This window comes from Schistocerca piceifrons, chromosome 9 (assembly GCF_021461385.2).
Source record: "Schistocerca piceifrons isolate TAMUIC-IGC-003096 chromosome 9, iqSchPice1.1, whole genome shotgun sequence".
Taxonomy (NCBI): domain Eukaryota; kingdom Metazoa; phylum Arthropoda; class Insecta; order Orthoptera; family Acrididae; genus Schistocerca; species Schistocerca piceifrons.
Window position 1 is genome coordinate 56,408,224 of NC_060146.1, and position 15,416 is coordinate 56,423,639.

The window sequence follows — 15,416 nt, forward strand, 5'->3', positions numbered from 1 at the left end:
CTACAATACTGAAGACATTGTTTGGCCGATACCAATAGAAAAAATACTATAACAGTGAAATCTGCAACAAAAACTGAAAATTCTTCTTCAGTGTACCCAAGGCCATAAGTCAATAAAATTTGTAATACTGGACAGGAAGTAGTGACACCGTGTTTACTTTATCTTGGTGAAAACTTGTTTCACATATCCAGATTTCGGAAGACATGGAGAAATTGTCTTCCCTCTATTATTCACTGCATGCAATATTGGGTGAAAGTTTTATTCATGTCAGCGTGCAGCCAAATTCATTTCCACAAGGTTGGACAAGTACACCATGAGTAGCACTTTTCTGTTAATGAATCTGCCTCATACAACCTTTGTACCAAACTTTCATGACCAAGCAACTATTAACAATATCAGTAATTGTATAGGTAAAAAATCTACTCACTAAGTGGCAGCAGGAGAATGCTCATACGAAAGGTAGGATGCTCTTGCATCATTGACAGTACAGTAGCAGTTTGTGAAGAAGTGTGGCTTACAGAACACACAGCTTACTCCTTTCTGCCAAAAAGTGCGTACCCTGTACATCACTGAACTTGAAATGGAGTAACGTGAGCATCAGTCGTTGGTCTGCTGTCTCTCACAGTAAAATGAACTAGGACTTATGATTCTATAATCTGACTAAAATCTTGAAATTTAGTTGACAATTTTTTTTTTTTCTGTTACACACATTTTAGGATAACACTTGCCCCATTTCATGTTAAGCAAGTTATTCAATGAACTGAAAACTTTTTACTCTATCATTTTTGACAAGGTGTTTACATTAAATGAAATAGTAATAACATTTGCAAAAATTATATTTTAGGAAACTGCCAATTTGCAATCCACATTATGTCAAGAATATATCTGTTATTACATTCCTTGTATTATTATCAAAAGACCTCTATTTACTCAAACTAAATAGAAGGATTTCTCGTAGTCACAGGAGAGCTTTCTAAATAATACACGAAACACCCCATGTTCATTTCTTTTTAAAGTAATCATATGTATCGAATTAATGAATCAACCATATTCTGTTTAATCCACTCCTTTTTTAATGGTGATGAACTACAATTCATGACAGCATCTTTCCACATTCCATTTCACTAGAACTGTGCCAAAGGCTGTGAAGAAGTGAAATGAGGGCAGCTACAGCAAACTGTGCTGTGCCATGCCATACTCTGCCACACACAACAGCGGTCATATAAATGTGTAATCACCGCTGCAGCTTATTTTGAAACTGTTCCTTCTAGACAGCTGCCAGATCATGTAAAATAGGCTTTACAAAGACCAGTATACTATCTAATGTTCAATTTGGCTTTTTTCTTTTCTTTTTTCAAATTCCATCTCATTTACTGTGGAACCTAATTGACCATACCACATGCCACAAACCAATATGAAGCTCCTCTTACTACTAGATTTTACTATTATTACTATTTTACAGATACAACATTTACCCTACATGTAAATCTGCTTTCTAGTCCCGGTTATACGCCTACTGATGACTCAATTTGTCTGCTATTCTGTGAATTGTCACCTTTACTCCTAAATTGAATACTGTAATATCTGAGCGCTTATTCTGCAAGTGTTCTATTTTGTTTGTTCTTCAGCTCACTTCCAAACCACAATTAAATACCAACCAAAATATATACTTAAAAAAGAAACAGTGAAAGTTTAGTATAATAGGCATCAAAAGATTACTGTGATATGTAAAACTGGAAGTTCTCTTTGCCAAACTAAATCTCTCTACTGAGTTACCTACACCAAAATTTGAAACATCGCAAAATTTTTGTTACCTCAAAAGCCTATTCCTCACACTCAATTATCTCAAAAACAAACACACGAAACAAAATCAGCTCTTAATCAGGCCAGAAAAACAAATTTTAAATGTCTCTCGTGCCTTAATGATTTCACATCTGAAAGTTATTTTATACTTACTGAGCATAGGGTGGTAGATAAATAACAAGCCAACTTCAATGTACAGGTAAGTGATACAATGAGATGCAAAATAAAATAGTGAGTATTTCCATTCTAGTGAATACTGTACTGTCTACGGAGCTCAGGTAGTGAAAGTGGCATGGCATTTAAATATTTTAAGCTTTACAGCTTCCTAAGAGAAATGGTAGGCTAGAGTCACTACTGCTACAAAGCTTCAAAACATTCACCACTACACAAGACCAGTATACTCACTGACAATCAGTGCGAAGTTGGCACACTCGGTCCTCCGTCGAGCGACAGGTGACGGGCTGACGTAGCCGGGGCTGCCGTCAGCAGCAGCACTGTTATTGTCCCCCTCATCCCCACTGGCTTCGTCCGTGGCACACGATTCTCCCGGCAAGCCCTCATCTTCGTCATAATCGTCTTCGTCATCTCCTCCGTCCAGGAGCTCGTCGGCCGAAGAACAGGCTCCGAACCTTTTGCGGAACGTGCGCCCCGGTATTCGGTGGTTGCTGGACACGCCACTGTCTGCAGCACTGTTAGTACCTGCTGCCCGAGAACTATGGTCCGTCACACTCTGCAGGCAGATGGCAAGACAGTTTAATTTAATCAAAATACCTCTGCATATATTAGACATTTAAAGTCAGCACTATAAAAAAAGATCAACTCGACAACTTTTATTTATTTTTCATTTGTACGGTTCGAGGAAAACTGAAAAAGAAGAGAAACAAAGCATCTGATATGTGATGCTACAGGATGTCGAAAATTAGATAGACTTAATGTGTGGTTATAATTAAAGTGCAGCTACTTATAGTGGTCCAATGTGGGCTGTAATTATCGTACGGCAGCAAAATTTAGTAGGTATTCCAAAGTGTTAATGCAGAACTGACTTATGCTAGAAAAAATTAGTTCCAATTTTGGCTGCCAAGTGCAAACCTGGGGCTGCGAATACAAGAAGGCAGATACATATGTTTCCATATGTAATAAACTAGAAATGGGACACGCGCAGAAAAAAAGTCAAAGAAGTGAGAAAGGCATAATGTTTATTTTATTATTAATAGCCACTTCCATAATACGTTCAATACGAGCATCGGAGACATCGATGAAATGCTGCATCTGTAAAAAACACACAATCAACTGTTCCTCGCAGCAGTTCCAGTGGAATCTGAGCAATGTGTCCGTTTATACAGGCCTTCAGATCACATAGGGACCAAACGTGTCACTGGTAAATGCATGCTTTTAGATACCCCCAGAGCAAAAAGTTTCACGGGTTTCAATCGGGTGATCTCGCAGCCCACACATCTGGAAAACCTCTGGAGATAATACATTTGTGGGAGGTCGCATTAACCAGACCTTTCACTGGACGAGTGACACAGGGTGTTGCCCATCTTACACAAAAACAGTGGTCTCCACACAGTTGCACTCTTCCAAAGTAGGAACCACACGCCGCACAAGGATGTCTCGATAATGTGCATATGTCACAGTACACCTGACAGGCTCTTTGGACGAATTGTCTTCAAAGAAGAATGGACCGAGAATAAAGGTGCTTGTGAATCCACACCACACAGTCATATACAGTGAGAGCAACTGCAATTTGCACACAACATGTAGTTTAACAGTACCCCAAATTCAGCAATTCTGTGTATTCACTGCAGTGTGTACTGTAAAATGTGCCTCGTCACTCCACAGAATACTGTCCAGTCACATGCCATCAACTTCAATGTGTGTCAGCAACCAAAGAGCAAATTCAGACTGTTGCTGGGGATCACGAGGTTTCAGTTGCCACACCACCTGCATCTCGTACAGGTACCAGTGTAAAATAAGACTGCAAAACTTTCCACACTCCTGACCACGGGACAGACAATTCTCGCAACGCTGCACGTGCACTAGCACTAGCACTACCCGAGGCATGTGCTGCATGGTCAGTTACAGCAACAGCAGGAGAAGACCTCTTCCTCTTCCAGATTCCACATCGAGCTTACCTGCATTTTCGAATTTCATTATCAACTTCTTTAAACCATTTAATGACACAGGGCTTCTCCTCAGACCTTTCAGTTGCCGATACTCTCTCAACGCGGCACTGTAATATCAGCCGTTCGCATAAAACAGTTTCACTAACAGCGCACATTCTTTCTTCTCTGTAGCCGTACTGTTCACTCACATTACGGTTTGTCAAATGAGAGTGAAGATTTCACAGTCATATAAAAAGCGTACAGTACCACATCTGCACCTGGTGGCCACAACTGGAAATAATTCTTCTCCAGCGTAAATTGGTTCCACATTAACCTAGTAGCACACCGACCGTACGATGATTACAGCCCACACTGGATCTGCACTTTAATTTTAACTACCCAGTATACGATAAGAAATTAGGAGGCTCTCCACAGAATCAGTGCGTAGAGGAACGTTGACGAGAAGAGCCGGGATGATAGGATATGTGAGAGGACTTTCGGGGTTCAAAAGGGAGCTGTACAGAGCAAAAGCTGTAGAGGAAGACAAGGGTGAGAACGTACCCGACTAGAAGTGGAGGAAGTTGGTTGCAAGAACTACCGTATTTACTCGAATCTAAGCCGCACTTTTTTTCCGGTTTTTGTAATCCAAAAAACCGTCTGCGGCTTAAAATCGAGTGCAAAGTAAGCGGAAGTTCTGAAAAACGTTGGTAGGTGCCGCCACAACTAAGTTCTGCCGTCGAATATATGTAGCGCTACACAGGCATGCTTTGCAGGCACAAAGATAACTACTGGCGCCAAAACCACTGCGTCAGTAAATAAATTAAAAAAAAAAGGTGGAAGATGAGCTTTTTTCTCCACCTTGAGTTTCGACCACTGCATTTTCATACATTATCCAACAAAGTAAATACAAATTCTGTATTGTTCATCTTCGAATGTAGCAGCATTTCAATGTACTACGAAAATCCGACTGGCAAGACTGTTTGGGATGTTTGTCAATATGGCCAACTCTAAGTTTTGAATATTTTCCTACCTGTGAGAAGAGATGGTTGCTAATAGGACCCTTTCTGCATTGTGAATCACATGCAGTATTCTCTTCACCATAAGAATAATACGAATATAAACATTTTGCCATGTATTGTTTCATGTTTGCTGCTATCTCATTTAAATCCTGTCTGCCTAATAAACTCCGAAACTAGAGTGAGTCAACAGCTAACGCGGAAGAATATACATATCATGTCATGTTTATATTTGTATTATTCTTATGCCTAATAGTGGTACAGTAAGAAATGAAGCACACCAATTGACTAGATTTTTAAATCTAAGATGACTCTAATTTCTGTGCAGAATGTAATGTACTAAAGCAGCGTCTGCAAAGATTTTCAAACGGAGAAAAATTTTTGCTAAATTCTCGTTCAGAAAATCTTCTATCATATACAGTCTATTATTTGGTCCTTGTTGATCATTATCAAAGAAAGCAGCAGTGTAAGTCACAACAAATAGCAGTCTCTTGCCATTGTTTCGCTAATGAGACGATTCCTCTCTTTTGTTTTTTAATTGTAAGCGGCGGTAGCGTGCACAAAAGCAAGCCATGCCACGAGCGGTGACAGGTTGTAAACACACATTATCAGAATGCAACAAACAATGCATGACACAGTACAATAACGCATTTTCAGCTTAGAGTGACGTAAACACCTATAACAAAGAGAACGGCACTTATCAGATCAAAGAAAAAATAAGCAGTCAGTTCAACCCAGACGAAGCACGTGAAAAAGGAAGGCTACCCATATAAATACGGACGGAGCACCTGACGCATAGCAATGGCTACCTGATAAAGCTTAACTGCTAAGCTTACGACTCGAACCAAACTACTGTAGCTGTATCGTCATTCATTCGACCTAAATTGTGTCTCATATTACAATGGACCAACTTTGTTTCGATTTGGAGGTGCGGCCTAAAACTTTCCTCTCCCCTTGAATTTCGAGTCTCACATTTCAGGTGCGGCTTAGACTCGGGAAAATTTTTTTTCCTTGATTTCGAGTCTCATTTTACAGGTGCAGCTTAGATTCGAGTGCGGCTTAGATTCGAGTAAGTACGGTACTCCAAAATGAAGAGGTTGGCTCAGGAGAGGGATTCATGGTGGGCTGCATCAAGACAGCACTTATGAGGTAAAAAGCACCAGTGCAGTTACGCAGAATGAAACACTAAAATCAATGGGGGTGGCAACTTTGTTTCATGAAAAGATTTACCTGATATTTCCAGGCTGAAATTCCAAATTTCCCTGAACCAATTTTTGTTGTAAGTGAAAGTAAATTTTACAATGCTAGTTTCCATTGCTCAGTTTCTTCTTTTCTCCATGCCACAGCAATTAGTCCAAGTTCAGCTACGATTTACTAGTTTATCAACAGTTCTTCAAGTTACGAGATCTTGCTGACCCCAGAAATTCAATTGTTATTGTCGTCCATTGCCATTCTGTATTGTGCCATGCTGCATCACTGTATGACAATCTCTTCAAATACATGATAATCCTTGCAGGAAAACACTGCCGACTGTTATCCATTTGGTAGGAATGACACGTTATACTTCAGACACTCCTCCAACTACGATCATTGTTCACTTGAAGCATCACACTTCAAGAAAGTCAATCAGGTACTACTTTCCATTAAAATCAGTAGAAAAGAATAGAAGTCTGAGTATTTCAAGCTTACCAACAAAATATGCATGTCAAATATAGATCTGTATTTATTTTATTAATAAAATTTAAACAAAGAACACCATTTTTTGTGTGAATGATGAATTCACAGTTAAGTGACAAATACTCGTGTGAACTTTATATTCCTGTCACACACTCAATCATGCAATGGGAAACACACATGGAACCATGAAGCCAAGAGCACTAATGAAGATTCCCCAGCTCAGTAGGCACACAAGAGGTAACCACGATGGAGCAACAAACATTGTAACAACTGAAAGCCCTTTTGGACTCTTTCTTACATGATTCCACAAATGATTGTCTCCAAAGCAGAATCTCAAAGGGAATAATAAAAAAATTACTCTAAACATTTACTTCACACTTACAGAACCCAATGATTTTTCCAGTAAACTTAATATCCCACCTTTTTCTGACAAGTCGCCATGCTGAACAAAGGTATTAAAAAAAAGAACTAGTTATATGCTTCTCAGATCATTTTCACAGTACACATTATTATTTGGAATGCTGGACTCAAACAAAAGTGGTGCTAGTACATGACACCGAAAGCTTCACTTAGAGGAAATCAGTTCCAAGGTGTGAACTGTCACACACACACACACACACACACACACACACACACACACACACACAAAAATCCTGTTTGTACATAGCAACAGTTTACATTTAGGGTTGGAAAGCAAATGTAGTAATGCAGAACATTGTTTTCAAATGCCCATTTACAAAGGAAGACCCAGGAGTGCTGCCCTACTTTAATACTCACACCACTGCAGGGATGATTGCCTGTAGCACTGAGAAACAGCTGAAATAGCTAGAACTGGACGAAGCTCCACAGCTTAATCAAATCGTTGTCACGTTCTCTACAGAATTTTGGACCAAGTTAGTGCCTCTTTCAATCATTATGTACTGTAGACCCTCTAACAAAAAACTGTGCGCAATAGCCGAAGAAACCACATGTTACACCCATCTACAAGAAATGTAGTGAAGGTGATCCACAAAAATACTGTCCAATATCTGTGATATCCATTTGCAGTAGAATCATAGGACATATTCTGAGTTCAAACATATTGAGGTATCTCAAACAGAATGACCCCCAAATACACTGATCATGTGAATCTCAGCTTGCGCTTTTCTCATGACTTCCTGAAAGCAATGGATCAGGTGGATGCAGTTTTTCTTCACTTTTAAAAAGTAATTGTCTCAGTAACACATATACACTTATTAACGAAAATACAATCACATGAGGTATGAGGTACCATGACTTCTTGGTAGGAAGGTTGCAGCACATTATCTTGGAGGGAGTGTCACTGACAAATGTAGAAGTAACTTCGTATGTGCCTCACAGAATTGTGTTGGGACACTTGCTGTTCATATTGTCAATTAAGAACCTGGCAGACAATATCAGTATAAGGTACGAAAGTCTTAACAACCAAACCGGTTGAAATTTGCATATGTCACTTTGGGATAACATAGTGAGACATCTAGGGATGAGAATGTAGTGTCATCACATCATCCCAAGATACTCCACAGCCTATCCAAGTCTATGACGAGGAAACGGTCTCAGAAGCTCACGGAGGGAGTGATTCTGCTCCACAATAACACTAACGCACATCCACACATCTCCAACGTTACACAAAAAATGTAATGGCTAAGTTCAAGTGCGAGCAGCTTGAGCACCAAGGACCCAGCACGTTTCATACAGTTCAGACATGTCGCCCTGCTACTTCCATTTGTATCCATTGGCTTGTGAAACAGTGGCATAGTTACGCTCAAGCCTATGGCGATTACTTTTGAATAAAGACTTCAATTATACCCATGGTGTTGTTTTGTGCCTTTTCTTTTGTAAACCTTTCACAGTAACCTCAGATCTTTTGCAGGTGATTCAATTGCTTGCGATGATGTTCTATCAAAAGAGAGAGTCACTAATATTAAGTCAGATTTTGGTAATATTTCAACTCTGCAGAGATTGGTAACCCGCTTTAAATTTTCTGGTAAGTATACCTGCTCACTGCCTAAGACAGAGAAACACAGTTTTTTATGACTACAATATCAACGAGTCACAACTGGCATCAGTCAATTCTTGGATCAGTCTAAAATAGAGATTGCTTACAAACCACACCTGCAACCCATACTAACATATTGCTTGTGTGAGAGAGATTCCTACCAAATATGGCTAACAGGAGATATAGAATTTGTCTGAACTATGGGAGAGAGTCACAGAGATCTAAAAATAGCACACAAATGAAGCACAAACTATTCCACAAAAGCTTACTTATAAACAAAGTTCCAAGAACGAACATTAAATGAGGAATCTAGAAATATACACACATTAAAAAAAGTTTTGAGTCACCTCGATTGCGAGACTTCCAGAACCTGTACAGAAAATTGGAAGAGAGATCAACATAAACATCATTTCCGCTCTTTTTATTGCTCATGAAAACGACACATTGCATGTTGTACCACCGTACAGCGAGACGTTCAGAGGTGGTGGTCCATATTGCTGTACACACCGGTACCCCTAATACCCAGTAGAATGTCCTTGCTCTGATGCATGCCTGTATTCGTCATGGCATACTACCCACAAGTCCATCAGGACACTGTTGGTCCAGATTGTCCCACTTCTCAACGACGATTCGGCGTACATCCCTCAGAGTAGTTGGTGGGTCATGCCATCCATAAACAGCCCTTTTCAATCTACCCCAGGCTTGTTCGATAGGGTTCATGTCTGGAGATCATGCTGACCACTCTAGCTGAGCGATGTCGTTATCCTGAAGGAAATCATTCACAAGATGTGCATGATGAGGGCGTGAATTGTCATCCATGAAGACGAATGCGTCGCCAATATGCTGCCGATACAGTTGCACTATCGGTCGGAGGATGGCATTCACGCATCGTACAGACGTTACGGCACCTTCCATGACCACCAGCACCGTACGTCGGCCCCATATAATGCCACCCCAAAACAGCAGGGAATCTCCACCTTCTTGCCCTTGCTGGACAGTGTGCCAAAGGCATTCAGCCTGACCAGGTTGCCTTCAAACAAGTTTCTGACGATAGTCTGGTTGAAGGCATATGCGACACTCATCAGTGAAGAGAACGTGAAGCCAATCCTGAGTGGTCCATTTGGCATGTTGCTGGGTCCATCTGTACCACACTACATGCCGTCTTGGTTGCAAAGATGGACCTCACCATGGATGTCGGGACTGAAGTTGCGCATCATGCAGCCTATTGCGCAAAGTTTGAGTTGTGACACGATGTCCTGTGGCTGCACGAAAAGCATTATTCAACAAGGTGGCATAGCTATCAGGATTCCTCCGAGCCATAATACATAGGTAGCGGTCATCCACTGCAGTGGTAGCTCTTTGGCAGGCTGAGTGAGGCATGTCATCGACAGTTCCTGTCTCTCTTTATCTCCTCCAAGTCCGAACAACATCGCTTTGGTTCACTCCAAGACACCTGGACATTTCCCTTGTTGAGAGTCCTTCCTGGCACAAGGTAACAATGCGGACGCGATCAAACTGTGGTATTGACCGTCTAGGCACAGTTGAACTACACACAACATGAGCCACGTACCTCCTTCCTGGTGGAATGACTGGAACTGATTAGCTGTTCGACCCCCACTGTCTAATAGGTGCTGCTCATGCACGGTTGTTTACATCTTTGCGTGGGTTTAGTGACATCTCTGAACACTCAAAGGGACTGTGTCTGTGATACAATACCCACAGCCAACATCTATCTTCAGGAGTTCTGGGAATCGGGGTGATGCAAAACGTTTTTGATGTGTGTACTACGACCCCCTACACATCGTTCCCATAGGAGCTGTGAAGACAATATTAAGACTAATTACACTGTGCACAAAGGTATTGAAGCAACCATCCTTCCTGTAATTTACACGTAAATGGAATGGAAAGACTCCCTTATAAATGACGCGACATGAAGTACTGCCTATTGTGCAAGGATAGCTATAGATGCAGATGGAAATCCTTACACTGAAGCTCTCGTGGCGCACAAGCAGCGGAGACCGCGATCCTCCCGCCCCTCCATTCTCATCCGTGTCTGCACCGAGACTCGTCGCATGTTCATCCGACTGCTCAGCAATCGGGTAGACAATCTCACTGCCGAAGCTGGCGTAGCGGTGAGGACCGCTCGACGATGACCCGGACGCCACACCGTCGGCCGACGGCATCGGAGGCGGGGATGCCCGTCCCCCGACTGCCCCGGAGCCTCCACTGCTGCCCCCGCTCTCTCCCTCCGGCACGGAGCTGTATCGCTCCAGCACACCCGAACGAATACGCCTCACCTGGCGTGCATTCTGCTGTTTCCAGTACACCAAGCCTGAAACCGATAACGTACTGCACTGTCATCGAATGAACAAACTATGATATTACCAATTATCAGACCTGTTTGGTGACTGGGGTCAGGACTTCATAGTATAGTACATAGAACTTAATATATTGTTCTGTATTGGTCTTAGCAGGACTAAACTGATAAATGCAAGAGTATCTCATGTACTAACTACACAATTATAATTATTATGATTGTTATTATTATTTTACCACCACCACCACCACCACTAAATCCACCATGCACAGCAATATTTTCACTATGCTACTTATTTCTAGAGTGCACAACATTGTACACAGATAAAGTTGGCAATGTGTGTAAACATTCCATAGCAGCCCAACGTCAACGACTTTCACAAACCGGAAAAGATGCGTTTCGTATATGCGATATGTTTATACTATACAGAAACTATCTAGTGGATAACATTGGAAGCTCTGTGAGGCTGTTCATAAGTGATGATGTTATCTACAAGAAGTTCACAATGCCAAAAAATGCTATCAAATTAAGGGAAGACCTGCAGAGGATCAACAATCAGTACAGGGATAGGCAGTTGACCCTGAACGTAAATCAATGTAACATATCGTGCACAAATAGATGAAGGAATGCACTACTATTTGACTACACTATTGATGAAAAATCGATGGAAACAATAATGATAGTAAATTACCAAGAAGTAACTGTCCAAAAAGAGCTACAGGGGAATGACTATACACAATTAGTTTTAATGGGAGTATAAATGGCCATTTTGTCCAGAAACTTAAATTTTTTTCTGTAGAAACATTATTTGGACTTTTCTGGTTAATTTGGTGTGTTTAACTAGAAGTATACTTAATTTAACTATTTGTGTAGAACAATTTTACGATTTCATAAACAATTGCTCAGTCAAAAATGAATATCTCAAAAACAGGAAGGTCTGGAACGCTGTGGCATGATTTACACGCTAGTGGAAACCTTGCTGCGTAAGTTGGCAGGACTGGCATAGCAGTTGTGACTCTTGTCTATGCTGTGCATGTGACATTCCCGGCATAATGGAGGAAATAGGAGCTGTTGAAGACACCGCAGTGTGACAGCAAGACGATTAAGTGTTGTCTGCTAAGCAATACCAACAATCACCTATCCATATACTACAGTCAAGAAATAAGGAACAACAAAAATATCCTATATGGTATGAAAGAGAGGGTGTAGACAACCTTTTCCATAAAATATCAACAGAAGACAACTCGATCCACAACTTTCATTCAGGTGACTGATATAAATATAAAAAAGCTGAATCGGCTGTAACTTCAGTTAAGTTTACCCACAGGAACCCTTACCTGAGTTTACTAGTTTCAGATTTGGTAAATCCATGTCTATTGAAGAAATATCTGATAGGGAACACAAAATGCGAATTAGTCACTCAATAATGTAGTTTGGACATGAGTACCTAAAAATGTGTAGGGTTCCATATATTGAGTTCTGTTGTGTACGATAGTGTCATCAAATTTAATGATGGTAATACTGGTACACAAATTCTTGGAGGAGTTGGGGTGAGGACTGGATGGAATATGTGAGCCATACGAAAGGAACCGGACAAGTAGCGAATCAACAAAGCTGAGCTAAAAGCCAAAAAAGGGCAAAAGAAGGAAAGATCTTTGAAGAGGCTGCATTCAGACAATGTAGAAGATAATGAAGCCTACAGTTCCACCATATTTTAACTGTTGTTTCTATTACAATGCAAGTTTCAATTTAAATTTATTTGTGATTGCGATTTCTGAAAAATAAATTTTCTCAGACAAATGACTTGTTTACTCAGAAACTATAGAAGATACACTTTTTGATTTTTTCCAAATAATTTATAGTACCCACGTGATACTATACATGTAGAATATAATATAAAGGGATGGATAAAAAAAGTCTACTTACCAAGCAGCGGCAGCGGAAAACACACACACACACAAAGGATTTAACTTTTACAAGTTTTCAGAGTCAGTGGCTCCTCTTCCTGGCAGAAGAGTTGGAGGGGAAGGAAAAGGACTGGAGAGGTTTAGAGAAAGGGGTACAGCTGAGAAAAGTCCACCCTGACCCGGGGTTCTGGGCGACTTTTCTGAACTGTACCTCTTTCCCTTAAACTCTCCAGTCCTTTTCCTTCAACCCCCTTCCTTCCCCTTCAACTCTGCTGACACAAGAAGGAGCCACTGACTCCAAAAGCTTGTAAAAGTTAAATCCTTCGTGTGTGTGTGTGTGTGTGTGTGTGTGTGTGTGTGTGTGTGTGTGTGTGTGTGTGTGCGCGCGCGCGCGCCTGCTGCCACTTGGCGAGTAGATTTTTTTATCTATCTGTTTATATTATATTATCAATAATTGATTATTTTAGTTGTTATATACGTGTAGAATGGTAGGCATCATCTGTATATTACCAATAATATGCACAAAAATTTAAGTAAAACATGTAACCAGAAAGATAAAACAGAAAAATTCTATTCTGACTCCAGGAATATGTACTTCAAACTAGCTAGGAGAATGAGTACATGAAGCATGTATAAATAACCTGCAAGAGTTTCACCACGTTGCATGAAGCAGTTCTTACGAAAACGAGTCACTATATTACCAAATTTAACATTAACGGGATAGGCCACTCATACTCCCTTAAGGGAAGTAGAAGCTACACTCCGATTTGTTAGCAGAATCCAAAGGATATATATCTCATCCACAAAAGGCATTACTTGCATAACACATGTCTGACCAACCTTGACATACTGCTTGTCTTTCTGGCTCCATTGTCAGTTTGGATTAGTAAAGGACACAAATAAGAGGTGTGTATTTTACTACGGGTTTGTTTGGCAAACGTTAGAGAGATGCGCGACAAGCCCTAGTGACAGACACTACAAGAGAAGTGTTGTTCCCCAAGGAAAAATTTACTGTTCAATTTTTGAGAATGCACATTTGCACTAGTGTGTCACAAAATTACCACAAGAAAATCAGATGCCACAAGCAGATTTATTGGCAGCTGTTCTTGGCACACCTTTTGTGAACGGAACAGGAAAAGGGGTACATGACTGTGGTAGCAGAAATACAGTCCACCATACACTGTAAGATGACTTGAGAACTGTCGATGTAGATGTGAGTATAGCAGTGTTATGGAAGTAAGTAAGGTTTTGTGGTCCAACAAACAACATTTATCCAAGCTCAGCCATAATACACATTACACTCTTAGAGTCATCAGTAACAGACAGTGCCCTTTAACTAAGTGCTATTCCCATATGCACTCAGTCATAAGCTATGAAATCAAAGATTGAGAATCTAATACACAGAACGTGGACACAATTTTCAGACCACCTGTCCAATCAAGAATAGTCAGTGGCAGACTCCATGCTGCAGAAATGAAGTTTTCAGGCTCATTGCTTCAACAAATACGAAAAGATAAGGTCTGGAATAAAAATATCTGCCAAGAAACATGGGATAAGCAACCATTACATGAAGGCATAAGAGTATCCAGGTTGAAAGGGTTTGGATATGTGAATACGATGGATAAACAAGAATGGAAAGAAAATGGCTCAAAAAGGAACTTTAAAGCATCAGATCTAGAAGCCATACCAGGAAACAGATTTGGAAGTCAAAGAAATGTACCTCAAGAGACAAACGTAGAAATCACTCTTACACCACACTCAGGTAACTGGAGATAGATAGTTGATGATGATGACGATGATGATAAATTGCACATAAAAATAATAACCAGAAACAGCTAAAGGACTCACCTGAAAGTACTGTTTTATTTTTATTTCATTTTATTTGGCATTTGATAGGAGAAATACCACACATTCATACAAATTACAAATGCAATACTTTCCAAACAATTGTTAAAAATATGTTCTTAAATAACTGTCCTCTAAAAACAAGAATATCTTGACATTATTGATAAGGGCCGTATTGTAATTTGAGAAGATGTCAGGAATTTATATATAGTCTTTATACACAAGGTGTCTCAGATGGAATGTATACATTCAGGGATGTGATAGCATTGATCATTTGAAGCAAAAAAGACTAGTAAATTTGGGCTCCAAAATGCATACCTGAATAGCTATGGCCACTTCTTAATCTTCCACACTGTGAAATAAATTTCGTCTACTGCAAGCTCTTTGCTTTCCATATTTGGAGAAGTAGTAGTATAGACCAAAACAAGAAAAAATATCCAGGGTATACTTTACAACCTTTGCTACTGTTAAATATCTCTACTATTGAATAATTTCTCATAGCTCTTAAGGTAGACATTTCATAAGGTGTGTTGACCCCACTGTTTTGCTTCAAATTACCATTCCCAAAATTTCTGTTTGGACTTTCAAATGATAATGAAGTACGGGAGTACAGGTGAGCACAAAATTGTTTTGCTCACACTTCATTAGAAGCCAGTTCCTCTGAGGCTCTTGATTAACAGTTGTGTGAGAACTATAACCTCTCTTCTGCTGTCTCCTAAGAGAACCAGC

The 15,416-nt window shown here is 40.3% G+C and overlaps 1 protein-coding gene across 1 annotated transcript in view; it reads right to left on the reverse strand.

Moving 5' to 3' along the window:
• The window catches only part of LOC124716700 (pecanex-like protein 1), a 296,058-nt gene that overhangs the window by 214,026 nt on the left and 66,616 nt on the right, over positions 1-15,416 (reverse strand). The window contains exons 7-8 of the mRNA XM_047243242.1: positions 10,604-10,950; positions 2,209-2,533 (exon numbers count right to left, since the gene is read on the reverse strand). Of these exons, the coding sequence (XP_047099198.1) occupies positions 2,209-2,533; positions 10,604-10,950 (672 nt within the window). The remainder of the gene's footprint in view (positions 1-2,208; positions 2,534-10,603; positions 10,951-15,416) is intronic.